Source organism: Phasianus colchicus, chromosome 3 (assembly GCF_987193195.1).
Source record: "Phasianus colchicus chromosome 3, bPhaCol1.hap1.1, whole genome shotgun sequence".
NCBI classification, from domain to species: Eukaryota; Metazoa; Chordata; class Aves; order Galliformes; family Phasianidae; genus Phasianus; species Phasianus colchicus.
This window is the reverse complement of record NC_143438.1, coordinates 61,458,529-61,475,382: the sequence shown is the minus strand read 5'-3', so window position 1 is coordinate 61,475,382 and position 16,854 is coordinate 61,458,529. Positions and strand designations below refer to the sequence as shown.

The 16,854-nt window shown below is 37.8% G+C and overlaps 1 protein-coding gene across 1 annotated transcript in view; it reads left to right on the top strand.

Annotated features, from left to right (window-relative positions):
* Positions 1 to 16,854, top strand: part of ARFGEF1 (ARF guanine nucleotide exchange factor 1) — an 82,676-nt gene that overhangs the window by 18,648 nt on the left and 47,174 nt on the right. The window contains exons 2-4 of the mRNA XM_031604866.2: positions 7,737 to 7,767; positions 12,675 to 12,831; positions 13,895 to 14,041. Of these exons, the coding sequence (XP_031460726.2) occupies positions 7,737 to 7,767; positions 12,675 to 12,831; positions 13,895 to 14,041 (335 nt within the window). The remainder of the gene's footprint in view (positions 1 to 7,736; positions 7,768 to 12,674; positions 12,832 to 13,894; positions 14,042 to 16,854) is intronic.

The following is a 16,854-nucleotide window of genomic DNA, read 5'->3' as shown; positions in this document are numbered from 1 at the left end:
TGGGTTAGGTAGATGGTACGTACAGTTTTTGGGATGAGCATTTGAAAAGTCAAATCAATTAGGTATTTAGGCAGAAAAGCTGCTGATTTCTCTCATAAGACTTGCAGTGGTTTTTATAGTCTGACATGCTGTTAGCAGGTGAGAGACACTAACAGAGTTCTTGTGTACTGATATACCATATGTGACTGCATTCAGTAAAATGATGTTTTCTGTAAATTACATTTCTTCCAATCTAAATAGCTGTAGTTTATCCTTTTATGAGACTTTTCTAGGTGATCAGTTTTAATTCAGTTGTTTCTCTACAGAGTTTTGTTCTCCTCAGTTCTTTAGTAAAGCAATAAATGGCCTCCTTCAGAATGTGTTTACTCCTTGAATTTAATTTTCTGTTCTTTCTGTGATTCTAGTCTGTTACAATTAACATCCCATATTTCCCCAGCAACAGCAGTAATTGTGGCTAAAGCTGTTCTTTTTCTGTTTGTTACTCTCAGCCGCAAGGTAAGACCGGATGAAAGAATTGATTCATGTTTTAAAAATAAAGTAAAAATTAAACTTTCAGTTAAAAGCTCCCAACTTTTAGGTTTTAAAATCCATTGTAACTGTGTTATGTTTCAACTGGTAAGGTCTCTGTGCAGGCATGCACAGCCATTGCACTGTCATAATATGGGTGATGTTGTGATGAGGAAGGTTGCATGTTACACAAAGCAGCAGAAAGGTTTATGTCTTTCAACTCACTAAACAACATTCTTCAGTTTTTCATTCTGAGAAGGGTTTCTTCGTCCTGAATAGCATTTGATTTACTGGTCTGCATAGCACGCATATGCTGCTTAATTTAAGCAAAAAAAAAATAAAAAATCAAAATGCCTGTGGGAACTTTATAGTTTTCAAAAGGTTGTGTTGCCAGCTTCTTTTTTCTTTCTTTCTTTTTTTTTTTAAAAGCTGTTACAGTGTGCTGAGAATAGAAGCCTCTGGAATTGGGAATTACACACCTCCAAGAATTTTAACATGGGCTATAAGGGGGGAAAAAAGGGTTAGAAAACACTCCACTCATTGGGAACATGAAGAGGAAGATCCAGCTGCAGACTCCTTTCCTCTTTCCCAATGAAGAAACATTGTTGGCCTTCTTAAACTTAGTTCATTACAAAAAGTACTGATGCTGATGAAAGAAAGTGGGTGAATTTCATATCATCTTGCAGTGTATTTATTCCAGTGGGCTGCAGTGGGCAGTTTTGTTCTAGCTTTTGCTTCCTGAAATGTGTGATGTGCACAAGGCCTGGCAAGTAGTGTCTGTGCTGCTTTACAGTGAGATGAAATACCTCACTGATGGCAGTGAAGTCTTAAATTATCAAGCTGCTTAAACTTTGTGCCTTGGCAATGATTGTGTAAGGAGTGTGCAGTTATGCATGAAGGAATAGAACAGGAGGAGCCACCTTTTCTAGTGGTTGCTGTCCATTGGATTGGGCAAAGCATTTTGGAAAACCGTACCTCTCATCAAGATCTTTCCTATAGTCTTTGTAGGTGTATTTGATAAGAAGCAGAATAGTGTGTGTATTAATGCATCTCAGCAGCTTGTGCAGTGAGTTCTGAATAAAATCAATGTCTGGGAGTAGTGGGAGAATTATCAAAAAACATCGGGGGAAGGTGGTTTAAAGGTCTGCAGTGTTTGATAAAATAAAGATACAGAGTTATCCTCTTCTTTTAACTGTTTAAAGATGTAAACAGTCTATTTCCACTCTCAGATTTTGATCTAAGTATGAGAGATGTCTTTGAGGTTTGAAGACAGAAGTTTGGATACTTTTGGGATTTATCTGTAGATTTAAGAAAAGATGAAGACTTGTAAAATACCGAAGGGAAGCAGAGGGATTTACTGCTACAGAAAAAGAGCTTTTCAGCCACATGTTAGAATATAAATGCTACTGAGAGCAATTCAGTTATTCTTGGTAATGTGTGACCTACATCTGAGCGTCCCCCCTTTTTCCCTGTGAACATGAGTGAAGCAACTTGACAGTATTCTTGACTTGCCTTTGGAAATAGAAAGATTATTACAGAAATTCTAGTCATAAAACACCCTTGCATTGAACTATTATGAATTAATTTTAAGCAGAAAGCAGCCAGCAGTTTGTTCTTTTGAATAGGTTTGCTAGTGATTCTCTCTTGGAAAACATCATACTTAAAGACCCAGAGAGGAGTAGGTGGTGCAGCTGGCTGAGTCAAGTCAGGTTATGAATTCAGGTTTCTGAATTTACACCAGAGTTGGGTATTCCCAAATGAATTCTGTTGTGAGCAAGGGAAGGGAGTTGTAGCTCTTGTTTGTATGAATGACTACGAAGAAAAATGAGAAGATTACTTCACAGATGAAAAGCACAATACAGAGCATCAGGCACGCTTGCTGTGTTTCAAGTTGCAGATGTGAAAATAATGATATTTCATTATTTTTCAACAGGTTTGCATCAAACCTCTTACAGATCAGGAGATAAGGGTATAATAAACTACATATTCCTCTAAAGCTGGAGTGAATATAACAAAGGAACATTATAAGTGCTATCTGAAGTTGAAGTATCTCACCTGTGAAGTTTTCATGTTTATATGTATGCATGTGTTTGTACACATACTTAGTTCTCTGCATACTTCAAAGGGTGTAATTCCCTGTTTTTTGAAGCTAGTGAGATATGCCATAGTATTCCAGTTGGTTAGAGGTTTCAGGGTTTTGCAGAGTAGGGCAAGGAGGATCTCCTCTGAATTTCAGCAAGAGTTGTCAGACTTGAAATATAATTGGTGTTTGTTTGGAACGTTCTTTAATTATGTGATTAATTGCTGCTTAGTTATTCCCTCAATGCCTGTAAGCATGAAGTTGTAACAGCATAATAAATGCTGGAATGGAAAGGGGGTAGAAGTGTTAATAATATTCTGAAGTCTGTTTTGTGTATCCTTGTAAGAATGACTTGCTGTTATGGCCTTAGTTGAATGTAAACCATAGCAGCGCTTACATCTGCACAGAGCCTGCACACAGCTGTGTGAGCTGTGATCTTGCAGGTAGAGGAGACAGATAAAAAGAAAACTTAAGAGACTGCAGCAACTAACAGTAGTCAGAAGAGCAGGCGCATAAATAAACTAAAACTGGGTGTCAGTTCTAAGGGCTGGGTTAAGGACCTGGTATATTATAAGAATAGAGAGAATGCACACAGCTGAAGTTCATGCTTGGGTGCTATAAATGCATGTTTCTCTTTTTGTGTTCTTTTCGCTCCTTTCTAATTAGGGTAAGGTTGGCTTTCTGGATTAAAACAGTACTATGTTGCCGTCAGACTCTTCCTGGAGTCCCATAAACAAGATTTTTTTTTTCTTTTTTTCTTTTTTTTGGTCTGTCTCATAATAACAGTTTATTAGAATTTACAGTAAGGCAGGAGATGTGTGCGTTCTAGAAGGTGTCATGGGGAAAGCTGTTTACAGGGCTTACAGGAGGACACATTGTTATGCGTATCTTGAGATTCCATCTACGAAAGAACTTCACTTTTTGTAGTGAGTGGTTTCTTCTGGAGGCTAAAACACTGATCAGTTCAGTACGACCTTCCTGTAGTGAATTTGTGTACTCTAGTACCATCTTGAGGGAGGTCAACCGGATACGATCATTGAGAATAACATTATTGTACCAAACTCCTTAATTATTTTTATGGTAGTTTAGTGTCCTAGTGATACTTTTAAAAAGCTGTTATTTTTTGATTGCTGTTTATTTACATGTACTGAAAGGGGTTAACACTGCAGATGGATGTATTGAAAGTTAGTAAAAGTCGATTACACCTCTACAATTAAAAATGAAACGGAAAAGGAAAATATCAAGATCTAAATTTGAATATTGCTTTTCTCCATACATTGTCAGCACAGGAAAACACCTTGGATCAGGAGCATTGGGCGAGCAGAAGCTCAGACAGAGCAGAGGTTGCACTGGAGGCATGAGGACTTCTGTGCTTTGCGTGTGCTGGACACAGCTCTCTTCACAAACCCTTGTCTGTGTGGACGCATCACATTTACATTTAGGTGTATAAATCTGGAGTGTGACATTTATGAACTAACTTGTTTTCCTCCAGTGAAAATACTGGATGTTTTCTGTTCGAGTAAGCTTTCATTTAGGTTAATAAGCTTCAATTCTGTTTATTCTGAATATTAGTATTCCAGTGTGTGAGTCCTTGTAGAATTGACCTAATGTGTGCTTCTCTGGCAGGCAAAGTTACTTGTTTGGAATAGAGTATTGTGGGAAGATGTTCTCTTGCTTTTTGAATACAATTCTGTGTGAGAGTGGGAAAATGTGTGAAAAATGTATTCAAATGTATATTGTTTTCTTGCCATCAACCTGTGTAAAGACCTTGTGAGGTATTTTCCTATTTTGTAGTAAACGGTAATAGTAGTAAGAGCCACCTTTCTTTTAACTCTGTGATACAGCTCTATTAAGCAGGTCTTCTGGAGCTGTGTATGAAAGTGAGAGTTTGAGGGAATTCATTTCTTGTCATTTCTGCTGCACTTCACTCCATTAAATTACATTTTTGAATGCATCATCATTTTGATGTCATAGACTAATAGAAGTTATTTTCCGCAGTAGTTCTTTTTTGGTAATGTTTTGATAATGCAGAAAAACTTTGGAAGCTGTAGTCCTGTTCTACGGTTTTCTTCCTCTATTCTAGCTTCTTAAGTCTTCCCTTACGCTTCCTTCTCAAAATGAACTGCCGTGCTTGGGTAATAAGCTTTTGTGGTTTTGGGTGTGTGCTTTGGAGAGGAGATGAACAAAACAAGGAAGTAGCCCACAACTTGTGCTTGGCTTCATCTTGCTTTTCTAAATAATTTTTGGGTGTTTTAGGAAGTACTTCTTCCCATTGAAAAAGAATGTATCAGTCTGTCAGTTCATCTGCCATCAAGGGATTATTTAGCTAGTGGAAGAACTGTTACTTTTCTTGATTATGATCTGCTGCATGTTTTTTTTTCCTACTGATAATACTTCTCGGGTTTATGTATGCTGCCTACTGAATGTGGTTATTACATGACCGTGTAATAATATTGTGGTTGAATTGTGTTTTGGTGTGGAGAGGAGAGGGAGCTATCAGTGCAGGAAAATAAGATGTTCTCTTTCCTCAAGGGTGAAAGTAAACTTTCAGTCTGTTGTCTGTCTTACTCAGAGAAATAGTGCCATAGCATGTGCTTATTTATTTCCCACTTAAAATGTTTTAGCCTCCTGAAAGAATTGGTGTTGGCTGCTTTAAAGATGTTCGGTTTTTTATTTAAGGTTATGAAACCTGTACATTACATTAACAAAGTTACACAGTGCTGCTTGAAATAGTAGCATTGCTAAATTAGATTAATGCTTCCAAAAAATCTTTCCTTGTAATTGCAGTATACTTCCTTCAGTTGCAAAAATTTCCATTTTCTCTTATGAATTATTGTGACCTATTCCAGAGACAACCTCTTAGATTTTAAACAGTGTAAGGAGGGCTCTAATCAGTTCACACTGGATTATTTATTTTAATTATCTTTCAAGGACTGTTGCAATTTATAAAACAGAGAATAAATTCAGATGACCTCGCGTAGTACCAAGATTGCACAGTTTTATATGTTCTTTCAGGCTAGGAATAAAAAGAGCAAAGTGGAGCCACTAATTCTAATATTCATTTTCAGGAATGTTGTTTTATGTTTCTCTGTGGGAGACTGTGTCTGTCTTTGCAGTGCTTCCAGGTGAAGAAACATGTTTACGCATACAATTGAACCCGTGTTTTCTATCTTGTAAAACTGCTGAGAACAGCTGAATGCTCACCTGTTGTCATGTCTGCTTTTAATAGTGCAGGAAGAATATTTGAGATCAGGACTTGCTTTTAATAGAGATACTATTGTGCATGAGAGAATGGAGGGGCTGAGGACACAGAAGTGTAGCTGAAGAGCTGCCTTGTACTTCCTGAAGTAATTCTCATATTCAATAATCATAATTCTTTCCATTCTCAGTAATGGCAGAGTTCCATTATAATCTGCCCCTTAAGGCAAGCTTTAAGGGGTTTAAGCATTCCAGCAGTGTGGTGCGTGTTGAGGAAGACAAATTCTGATAGTTTTCCATCTTCAGCCTCCTTTATTATTGCTTTCCACGAGCAAAGTATAAAGTAACTTACAAATACATAAATATTTGTGTTGTCAGTAAAGGGTACTTGACTCCTATATCTGAGTGATCTTACATAAAATTGTTAAATAAACTATTGTGTATATATACAATTTTCTTGGATTTTAGTAATCTCAATGTAAAATGAATTTGTGTTATTAGGGTTGACAGTGGTTTGTGGGTTTTTTCCTTGTTTCTGAGAGAAGAGAGCTAACAGCTGAGGAAAAGTCATTATTCCTTTTTGCCTAACGGACTCTGTTTTAAGATAAAATTCTAAAGCAAATGGAGCAGTGTCTTCAGGCTTAAATAATACTATATTGAACTCTAACATCTTCCTAATGCTGGTGTGTTATTTCTGGGTGTTATCAAATTGAGATAAGGTCACAGAACAGCTGAGGTTGATAGGGCCCTCTGTCTCCCAACCTGATCTGGCCCAGCCCCTGCTCAAGCAGACTCCAGAGCAGGGGGCCCAGGCCTGTGTCCAGGCAGCTGTTGAAGATCTCCAGTGAGAGACTCCACAGTTTCTCTGGACAACCCAGGCCAGTCAACCACACAGCACAGAAGTGCTGCATGATGTTCAGAGAGAACCTCCTGTGTTGCAGTTTGTGTCCATTACCTCTTATTCTGGCACTGGGAACAATTGAAAAGAGCCTGGCGCTGTCCTCTCTGTACCTTCCCTTTTACAGCCATTGATGAGATATTTCCTGAGCCTCCTCTTCTCCAGGTTGAGCAGTCCCAGCTCTCGAATGATGTTCTCCAGTCCCTTCATTATCTTTGTTGCCTTTCACTGGACTCTATCCATTATGTCCAGCTCTCTCTTACTCGTGAGTCCAGAACTGGGCAGCATTCCAGGTGAAGCCACCCACCAGCTCATGCTGCCCAGGGCCCCATACAGCCTGGCCTTAAGCATCCCCAGGGATGGGGTACCCACAGCTTCTCTGGGCAGGCTGTATTAGTGCCTCATGACCCTTTGAGTAAAGAATTTCTACCTAACATCTAATCTAAATCTCCCTCTTTTAGTTTAAAGCTGTTTCCCTTTGTCCTACTGCTATCATATAGTGTAAAAAGTCAGTCCCGTTCCTGTTTGAAAGCTTCCTTCGAGTCCTGGCAGGCTGCAGTGAGCTCTCTTCAGAGCCTTTTCTCCAAGCTAAACAAGCCCAGATCCCTCAGTGGCATTTTTGTTGTTATCTGTAAAAATCCACATTTAATGAGCAGCAAAGTCACTGCTTATGAATAGATGAATAGTTTTAGTATTTTGAGTTTTCCTCATTATTTCTATATATTCAAACTGTGAAAGACAGAAGTGAGTTCCAGAAGGCTGTGTTTCTGCAGAAACATTTTGGGCTTATGGTGTTTAGTTGCCATGACTGGATGCAAGCTTAAGTGCTTAGTTTGTCATGCAGATTTGTAACGTGATTTTGATATAGTTTGCAACCAGTGCAATGGAATAGTAGAAACTTTTAACAAAACTGCTTAGAACCATTTATTTGCTGTTCTAAGTTTCCAGTTCAAATGCTTGCCTAAATAGTTTTGCTTTTCAAACATTTAACATTTGATTTTATTTGTGCTTATGACTCCATTTCCATAACTATGCCTTTGTTTCATTTTACAGAGGAAATAAAGACTGAAACAGAGAAGCAAAGGTATGTGGTAGTTGTTCATATTGACTAATTATGCTTTGTCGTCTTACAATGTGTGCCATGCTTATTCTGAGTTGTGTATATGGGCTCACTCTGAAAAGCATTCTCAAGATTGGTGGTACCCAGAAACACTCTACAAGTGCTCATAGTACTGCTTCTGTTACTGTCTCTTAGGTTAGAAGGCACAGGACCTGGGAGTAGAGGTAGGAGACAGCTTAGGGTGTACAGACTGAAAATGGCTGGCAAAGGTAGGAATAGATGAGAAAATTACTTTGTAGGTAATGCAGAAAGAAAGCAGTGGTGGAGGGACATGAGCTGAAAAGGATTTTGCATGAGTTCAGAGGAAGAGACAGGCCTGGAATGCACATGAAAGACTTGAACTGTGAGCAGGCAAGGAGGGAGAGGCTGAAATGGGTAAGTGAAAATGAGTAGAGTGGTATAATTTGAAAAGGTAGTGTGTGGAAAGGATCTTGTTAAGGGAATAGATCTAGACTTCTGTGGACAGTTCCTCTAGAGGAAGTGAAGGCAGAAGGCAGAATTGGTATTCAGCTCCTTTCTACTGTCAGTAAGTAATGTGTTAAGTATTGATAAATCAGGAATGCATTATTAGTATTTAATTACATGTTCCACAGTATATTCTTTATCATTCAGTGTACATCATTAACCATGAGTCATGGCAGTGCTATGACTGTTCTTACTGCTTGCTGAAAGAACCAGACTAGTGGATGAGACTGATGAACTGTTCTTACGGCATAAGAATTTGAATGCTACATGGGGACCTGTTTCTCTGCTCTGGAAATGAATTTTTCTTTTAGGCGAATAATTTAAACCACAGTTGTTAGAACTGGCTGCTAACAATTTCTGCTTTATTCTTTGGGCACTCAAGTGGAGAGCTATGGATTTTGTTTGGGAAATTTAAGCACTTCTAGCTGGAATAGAAGCAAGCAAGAACTTTATTTCAGATATCAGGATTTATTTAATATCGAATACACTGAACAGTTTGTTCTCATGACATTTCAGATTCGGCATACAAAAATTAATGGATGCATCTGATTAAGTCACTATTCTTCAGTTCCCTCTAGTAAAGTAAAATCAATACTATCAGCTCTTCGGTTGTAAAAACATGCCTAATATTTGTGCAGTGTTCAGATAATGTTGCACTGAGCACCTCAGTCTCAGCCAGATAGTAATGTTGTGTTCCTATAAAAAGCTTTGTTAACAGTAGAATAAATAAAGTAAAAGTCCACATTATGAAGAATAGAAAGAAAAAATAAAATTGCATAATGTGAAATATTCAGTGAGTGGTATTTGTTCTGGGCACTGAATAAAGATATTACTTATCTTGTCCTGCAGTTAAATGCCATCAAAAAAGTAATGGTAGAGCTGAACAGTAATAAACTTTGGTTGCTCTCAAAGTAATGCCTCTTATTTATTTCCATGGAAACAACAAAGAGCGCAATAACACTGTTTGATAGAGCAAATTCTCAGTTACAAAACACTGTTTTTCAATACAGTCACCACGTTTTTCTCTGCATTTTGCCAGTGATGAACAAGAACCACATGTGACACTTGTAACAGTCCAAACCAGTGGAGATAACCCACTGTCACCACAGCTGAAGTGCACCACCCACTGCCTCACTGTGCTCACATCCACTGTTTGGTCTGCTTAAATGTTCAGCAAGCATCGATGAATGTCAGTGGGTGCAACTTTTTCTGCAGGGAGGAATTCAGTAACACATCTTTGCTTCATCAGCACTTCCATGTCAGACATTTTATCAGACTGCCCCTTCTGCTGCCATCTGTCAAACAGCAACAACTTGTATGGAATATTAGTTCAGCCTTTACTGCTGTATCACCAACATCCGCCTCTGAGATCGTGGGTCAGTGTAATAACATCATAGGAGGCATTACTTTCAGAGCAGCTCTTCTGAACTTTCAAGTGCTTAAATTCTGTCCAGTCAATATTTCAACTTGCGATTTTGTGGAATGAAATGTAGGTCTTGTCTATGCATGCTTGAGAAATAGATTTGGATTTCTTTAGTGCTGTCTTTATTCTGGCAGTAGCCTTTTGCTTTGAAGGCATTGCTGGACTTGAACTGTGATTGGATTTATGCCAATCTTACTGTAAAGTCTGTTGGTTTTTTGTTTTTTTTTCATCACGAGAAGGTGTCCTTTTTCTAGGTCTCCAAATAGGGAAAATTCTTCATTTATAAAATATTCAGTTTTTGATAGCTGTAATTGAGATTTGAGTATCTTAGCAAAAGTCTTACAGTGATAATTGGTTAATTTTTTCAGTTCCTGCTCTAGGAAAAGGCTCTCGCCTCTCACCTGGAATGTGCAGAAAAATAGATTATTTATACTTCCCCATAATTTTGCATAGAAAACAGCTTCTTTGTTTTAGTTTGTTTTGTGTTTAAACAGGACTGGTGTTTGGCAGTGACGCAAAGGGGAATAGAAAAGGACAGGGTGATTTATGTAACCTTTATACAGCAGATGCTGCCATAAGCATTTTAAAAATTCATTGTTTGATGTATAGATTAGCTTGTTTCTATGAATGGTATAGAATCATAGAAAATCTCAAGTTGGAAGGGACCGTAAGGATCATCGAATCAAACTGCTAGATCCACATAGGATCACCCAAACTAAATAGTATAGGTAGTATTTACCAGAGTGGGATGTGTTGTGCCTTTAAATTTTGCTTCTTACTTCCTCTCTTTAGAGCTTTCAGCGTTCTCCTAAGAGCGCAGAACAGTAACAAAGATGTGAGCCTAGAGTTCTATGAAAATGAGTTCTATGGTTCTCTTTGCAGTGGTGACCAGGGCAAGGCACAGAGCCACAACCCCCTGCCCATCAGGCAGCACTGCTGTGCTTGGTGGTACCAAATTGCTGGCACAGGTTCCAGAGATATGTGGGGTCTCCTCCTCAGGGTCATAGAATCGTTTATGTAAATATTAGCTGATTTTTATGTTCCTCATGTGTGGTAGAACTCTTGGTGGAAGGTTTTGTTAGACACAGTGTCCAGTTACTTGGTCTGATGGGAGGGGAGTTGCAGGGGCGTGGAAACGAACAGAACACAGCCAGATGAAGTAATTTCTTGGCTGATGTTAAGATGTCCTTTGGGTCTCTCTTCTCCCAGCCATTCATTCCTTTTCATCATCAGCAAGGTGATGAACTTCCTGATTTATCTTTCTACCTACACCTAAAAGAAGCTTCATGCTTCTGCAGTAGCTTTCTGTAGTAGACTCTTCATTTTCTGAGTCTCATCGTGGCTTGTTCCTTATTTATGAAAAGCTACGTTTTTATTTACAAAGTACCATTTTAACCTAATTTTAATGATATCAATAGATGAAGAGCAGTCTGTTTTGAGACTATAACAGATGCCATCCTTCCATTCCTCACAGGCAAGCTCTTACAGAAATTTCAGAGATTTGAGAGTGTATAAGAGTAACATTCTTCAGTAATGTACCTGATTTGAGTCATCTAAAAAAGGCTCTGTCTACAGCAAAACAATACTGAGCAATAAGGAAAAGTTACATATTTGATTGAAGAGCTAGCCTCTATTTTTCTTCAAGGAAAAACATATATGTATATATGGGGATAAATCCTTAAATCTTGAAAAGAGGAATTATTTAATAGAAAAGTAGAGTCTTAATTCCAACTATTCATTATTAAGACTTGGAATTCAGGAGCCCTTTAAAGTACCCAAACAAGGATTGCTGTTTGAACGTGATACCAAATATTTTCTCAAGGATTTGAAAATTTCAGCTTGCTCTTTAAAAAAACTGAAATACCAATATTTTATCAGCCTGGATAGTTTAAAGCTTTTGCTGTGAGACTTGGGAGTGAATCTGTTCCTTGGAGATACAATAAGCTCTTAGCAGTTCATTTGTGTAGTTCAGCAACTTGAAAAACATCTTCATAGGATGATAGGAAAACTTCCTTGAAACAAGTGCTTTAATTTGATGCAAATGTGGAGGGCCTTGATTTGAAATCAGTTATTCTATAAATTTATTTATTTAAATTTAATTAAATATTACTGCAATAATTCTGTAATCCTTTGCTACAGAATACAAGGTTATGCTTTTTTTTTTTTCTTTGAACGATTTATCACATCTGTGTAAGATAGTGTAGTTTACTTTGTAGGTAAGTCTAGGTTACATAGATTTATTTATTAGAGGTACTGTAAGCAATTAAACTGTTATTAATCTTACATGTTGTATAGTTACAGTCCTTTCAGATTATGAGTTGTGTTGGTAAACGCTGAACCCTGAAATTCTGTGCTGTCATCTGAAGTACGGCTAAAACAAAGTTTTGTGGATTTATTTTTGTTAGCTTGTTTTTCCCTCAATTTATATCCAGAATGGAAGTTTATTTGAAGTTTAAAATTTAATCTCCAAAATAGATGTACTCCCTCTGAAGTACTGAACCAAGCTCGTATTGTAATACAGTAGTTGTAACTTCTAACTTCCAGCATCATTTAAACATCTAAATTTTATCTGCTCCAGTAATGTAACTTTTTACTAGACTTCCACTTTTCATGTCAATTCCTAGAGAAGTGATGTTGAATGAAATTCTTGTTCCCTTCTCTTCGTGCTCCACACCCTGCTCCCCCCTAACAACTTTACCTACTGCAGGGAGAGGTTTTTTTCTGTTTTCAGAGGAAACAAGTTTTAATGCCTTCAAACCAGCAGGAACCACTGGATACCTACTTATTCTACAATAAATCAATTTGCTGTTCCATAGGTAGTATGAAAGCTGTTAAGAATATTTGTATTACCTTTGTGTGTTAAGTTTGTAGAAGTTATTCCTTCCTAATATTAATTTTCTTTATGTTTATTTCATAAATGTTGCAGTGGTGAAAACTATTTGTATGATCACTTACAACATTCTAATGAAATCATTCTGTTTAGTCCCCCTCATGGAGAAGCAAAACCTGGTTCAAGCACTCTGCCACCTGTGAAATCAAAGACGAGCTTCATTGAAGCAGACAAGTACTTCCTACCATTTGAATTGGCATGCCAGTCAAAATGCCCCAGGATTGTCAGTACATCTCTAGATTGTTTACAGGTCTGTATGAGGTTGAGTTTCAGCTGTCAAATACAAATTCAGTTGATATGAAGGAAAAGTAGCAGTTGTATGTACCAAATAATGTTTTTGTATTACTTTTCTCAAATTACGTACAAAAAACAAAATTAACTGTGTATGTGACAATAGTTGAATGTGTCCTAGTTACTCTATAATTTGTATGTGTTCATTTTGTATATACTTTACCACCAGTAGTTGTGTGTTTTGATCAGTTTTATGTTAATGTGCAGCTACCTGTTTTTACTTACATGTGTTTAACTGAAATTGTTATCAATACTATTACTGAAAGACTAAGATTTCAGTAACTGTGGGAATATAGTTGTCTAATTTATTCTTTGCTTTTTGTAATCACAGTAAAATTAAATATGAGGTATCTAGTCTCTCAAAATATAATGTTTTCAGAACTATGTTTACAGCATAGGATTTAGCTATTCTTTTCTCATGAGTGGCCTGACAACAGCGAACTCAGTTTGTTTACATTCACAGGCACTTATATACTTGGCATGCTGTCTGATAGTGGTGCCGTGCTAACAGATAGGCGTGGAAATTTACAGATACTCTCCTGCTTGAATTGATAGAGCCAGGATATTGTTCATTTTGTTAGTATGTTGCTTTTCAAAGTGTTGAAGATGTACAGGGAGAGAAAATAGAAAAAAGAGAAGACTAGCTAGCTAGTAGCATTTGAAAAATAAAAAATTGTAGGTGGTTGGTAATTCATTTGGTATTAAAACCATTTGTATGCTGATTACAGGTGAAGACCAATCTGATATGAGGTTGTTTTAAAAACAAATGGGATTCTAAAAAACTTTTATCACTGAACAAAAAGCTTTAATGTTAAGCTTTCTGACAAATCTTGTGTTACGTTTGCTGAGTGAAAATTAAATAAACCTGGAGAACCTGATGAAAAACAGTCCTTTCTGTTTATTGAGAGTTAGTGTGAAATGTACAGTTTTAAGAAGAGTGTACAAATTAGAGTTCTCAAATGAATTTATTTTAATGAAAAGCTGACTTTTTAAGTTCTTGTGTATGTTTTTCTCACTTCCAGAAACTTATTGCGTATGGTCATCTGACAGGGAATGCTCCAGACAGTACAGCTCCAGGCAAAAAATTAATTGATAGAATTATTGAGACAATATGTGGCTGTTTTCAAGGACCTCAAACAGATGAAGGAGTTCAGCTACAAATAATAAAGGTACTGCAATTAACCACTACTTCCCTATTTTGTAGTGGTGACAACAGGAAGACGTTTTTGACCTTGGAATTCAAAAGCAGAAATGTTTATTTTCTAAGTATAATGATAGTTCTTTGTTCATTATTTGCTTGAGATGGAAGTTGCATATTCTGTGTTCCTTTCCCTACTCTCTCCCATTGCATTTTGAGTGAATTCCTGATTGTGGCTTAAAGTCTCATGCATAGAGCACTGGGTGAAATTTCATTCACAGCAATTCAGTGACATCTCTAATTATAAAGAATTACTGTCAAAAAATCCTGTACTGCCAGGGGATGATGATAATTAAGAAATGTTAAGATTATTAAATCTACTTTGAAATTATTTTATGAAATGGAATTAGACCTGGCAGTCAGTTGTTACCATGATATCTCTGCTGCTCTGTCATAAGCTTATGCTTGAAAGAGATTGTCTTTCTTTCTGTAGGCTGTGTAAACAATGCATGTGGAATTTATGCAGGTGTTTCTGATGGACTCTGTTTTCTGATTGCACCCATCAAATTATGGAAACTCACTATGGGAAAATATTATGCTAAATAATCAAAGTTAGTTAATGGAAATACCATGCTCTATTCTTTTGACTGTAGTCTTTGAATGTTTTTGATGCTGAGAGGTACTGAATAATACAGTAAAAGATAGGTAATGAGAATAGAGTGTTTATTGGCTTGTATTCTTGTATGTAGATATCCTGAGATGTTGACATTCTTGTAGAATGCGTATCCTTGTTTTAGTGCAAATTAGGTACTTGTTTCTCCTATTCCTTTTCTTAGCTCCATTCATCCTTTTTCTTGACAATCAATTTCTCCAGCAGATAGTTCTTAAAAAATGGGTTTATGTTTCTGTCATCTGTGTTTCTGTTTTGCCCAAGCACTTAAGACATTTTTTATCTTGCAAAGGAAAGTTTTCAGTCTTACTTTCAGTGGCTGAAACCATTTTCTCTCTCCTTTGCTGTAGTGCCTTGTCTTCAAATGCTTTCTTATATTTACCTTCTCAACCCTTAGCCCATTACCTGGGCCTAGATGCTAACAGAATTAACCTCCCAGCTGAAAGTGGATATCTTTGACTGCATGTGTGTCCAATGAATGTATGCTATAAAAAACATGAAAATTAGAAATCGTTAGCGAATACCACAACTTTTGGCTTCTACCATGAGCAATATGAAACTTAATGGTTAGTCTTATTCTACTAGGCTTCATAACTGATGTCTGCGGACCTGTTTTCTCCAGAATGATTTAGTATGATGAATAATGATCCAATATGATGAAAAGATGGATTTCATGCCTTTTCAGAATGTTCTGTGGCAATTAATAATGCTCTCTGATGAGTTCTAATTCCAACAGGAGGTAGAAGATGTAGGTCTTGGGTCTTCACCTTTCTCTGCTTGCACTCTCAAACATAATCAGTGTTCCTTTGAGACAGTTTTGTAACCAGTTTCACTGTAAACCTAAGAATCCTGCTCAATCCAGCACTTTCCTCTCTGGAGGGTTTTTTGTTCTGCCTACTGGAAGGATGGCCTTTATTAAGTTGCCAGCTATTCTTCCAACATCTGGCTTCCCAGTCAGTGCCTCCTATCAATGCCTCCCATCCCTGGAGGTGTTCAAGGCCAGGCTGGATGTGGCTCTGGGCAGCCTGGTCTAATGGATGGCAACGCTTGGCACATAGCAGTGGGGTTGAAACTGGATGATCACTATGGTCCTTTTTGACCCAGGCCATTGTATGATTATTCTATGATCTATGAGCCAGTGTTGGGGGAGAGTTCATACATGGTGCTATTTGCTGGCTTTTAGATGACTTTCTTATAGCAATCATGGGATGACTTAGGTTGGAAGAGGCCTTAAAGATTATCTACGTCCAACTCCCATACCACAGACAGGGTTGTCACCCTCCAAATCAGGCAGCCCAGTGCCCCACAACTTCTCTGGGCAACCTGTTCCAGTGCCTTGGCTTTCCTGATACTATTTCATGTCTGGACAGCATCTCTGTGTTCTTCCCAGACCATATATCCCTACATCTGCTGTATGTATGTTTCTTTCTCTTCTCTCCGTTTGACCAGCATGCTCAGCCATGCTGGTTTTCTGCTGCTTCTGGTTGATTTCATCTGCTGGGGTATGGAATGCCCTTGTTTTCTCAGAAGGGTAACATTAAGGAGCTTAGAGGCCTGATCCATTCTTGTGTCCCTCAGGACAGTATCCCAGGGCATCCCAATTAATTCCTTGAACAGGATTTTACTGTCCTGAAGTTCAGGATCTCAACTCTTCTCTTCGGAAGGCCCTTATCCTTCAAAATCATTAACTCAACCAGAGCACAGCTCAGTCTGTCTCCACTCAGAAGCTCTTTAGTCTCCTCCATATTGGTTAACATTGGTTCCAGTGACCCTTTGCCTGTGTTTGGACTGTCCAATACCTAGAGCTGGAAGTTACCATCAATGGACTCCAGGAGTCTCCTGGATTGTTTGCAGCTCACCAAGTTGCTTTCCCAGCTCTAGATGATTGCCTGCTGTTTCTCAGGGTTAGCTGTCACATCATCTGTGGTAAGGCTGTACTCATCTGTAATGTGGAATAAGGAGACACTATTTAGGACATGCCATCAGATCAAACCTTTAGTGAAAACTGCCAAGAGAGAAGGATGCTGCCACTGGAAGTAAAATACCTTTATCTCATGTTCACTGGAAGTATTTCTGCTAGATGATGCTATTGGAGTAGAAGAAATAGCACTGAGGTATAAAGTAATTGTGACTGAGATGGGTCCAAATTGCATATTAATGAATTATCCAAGTTA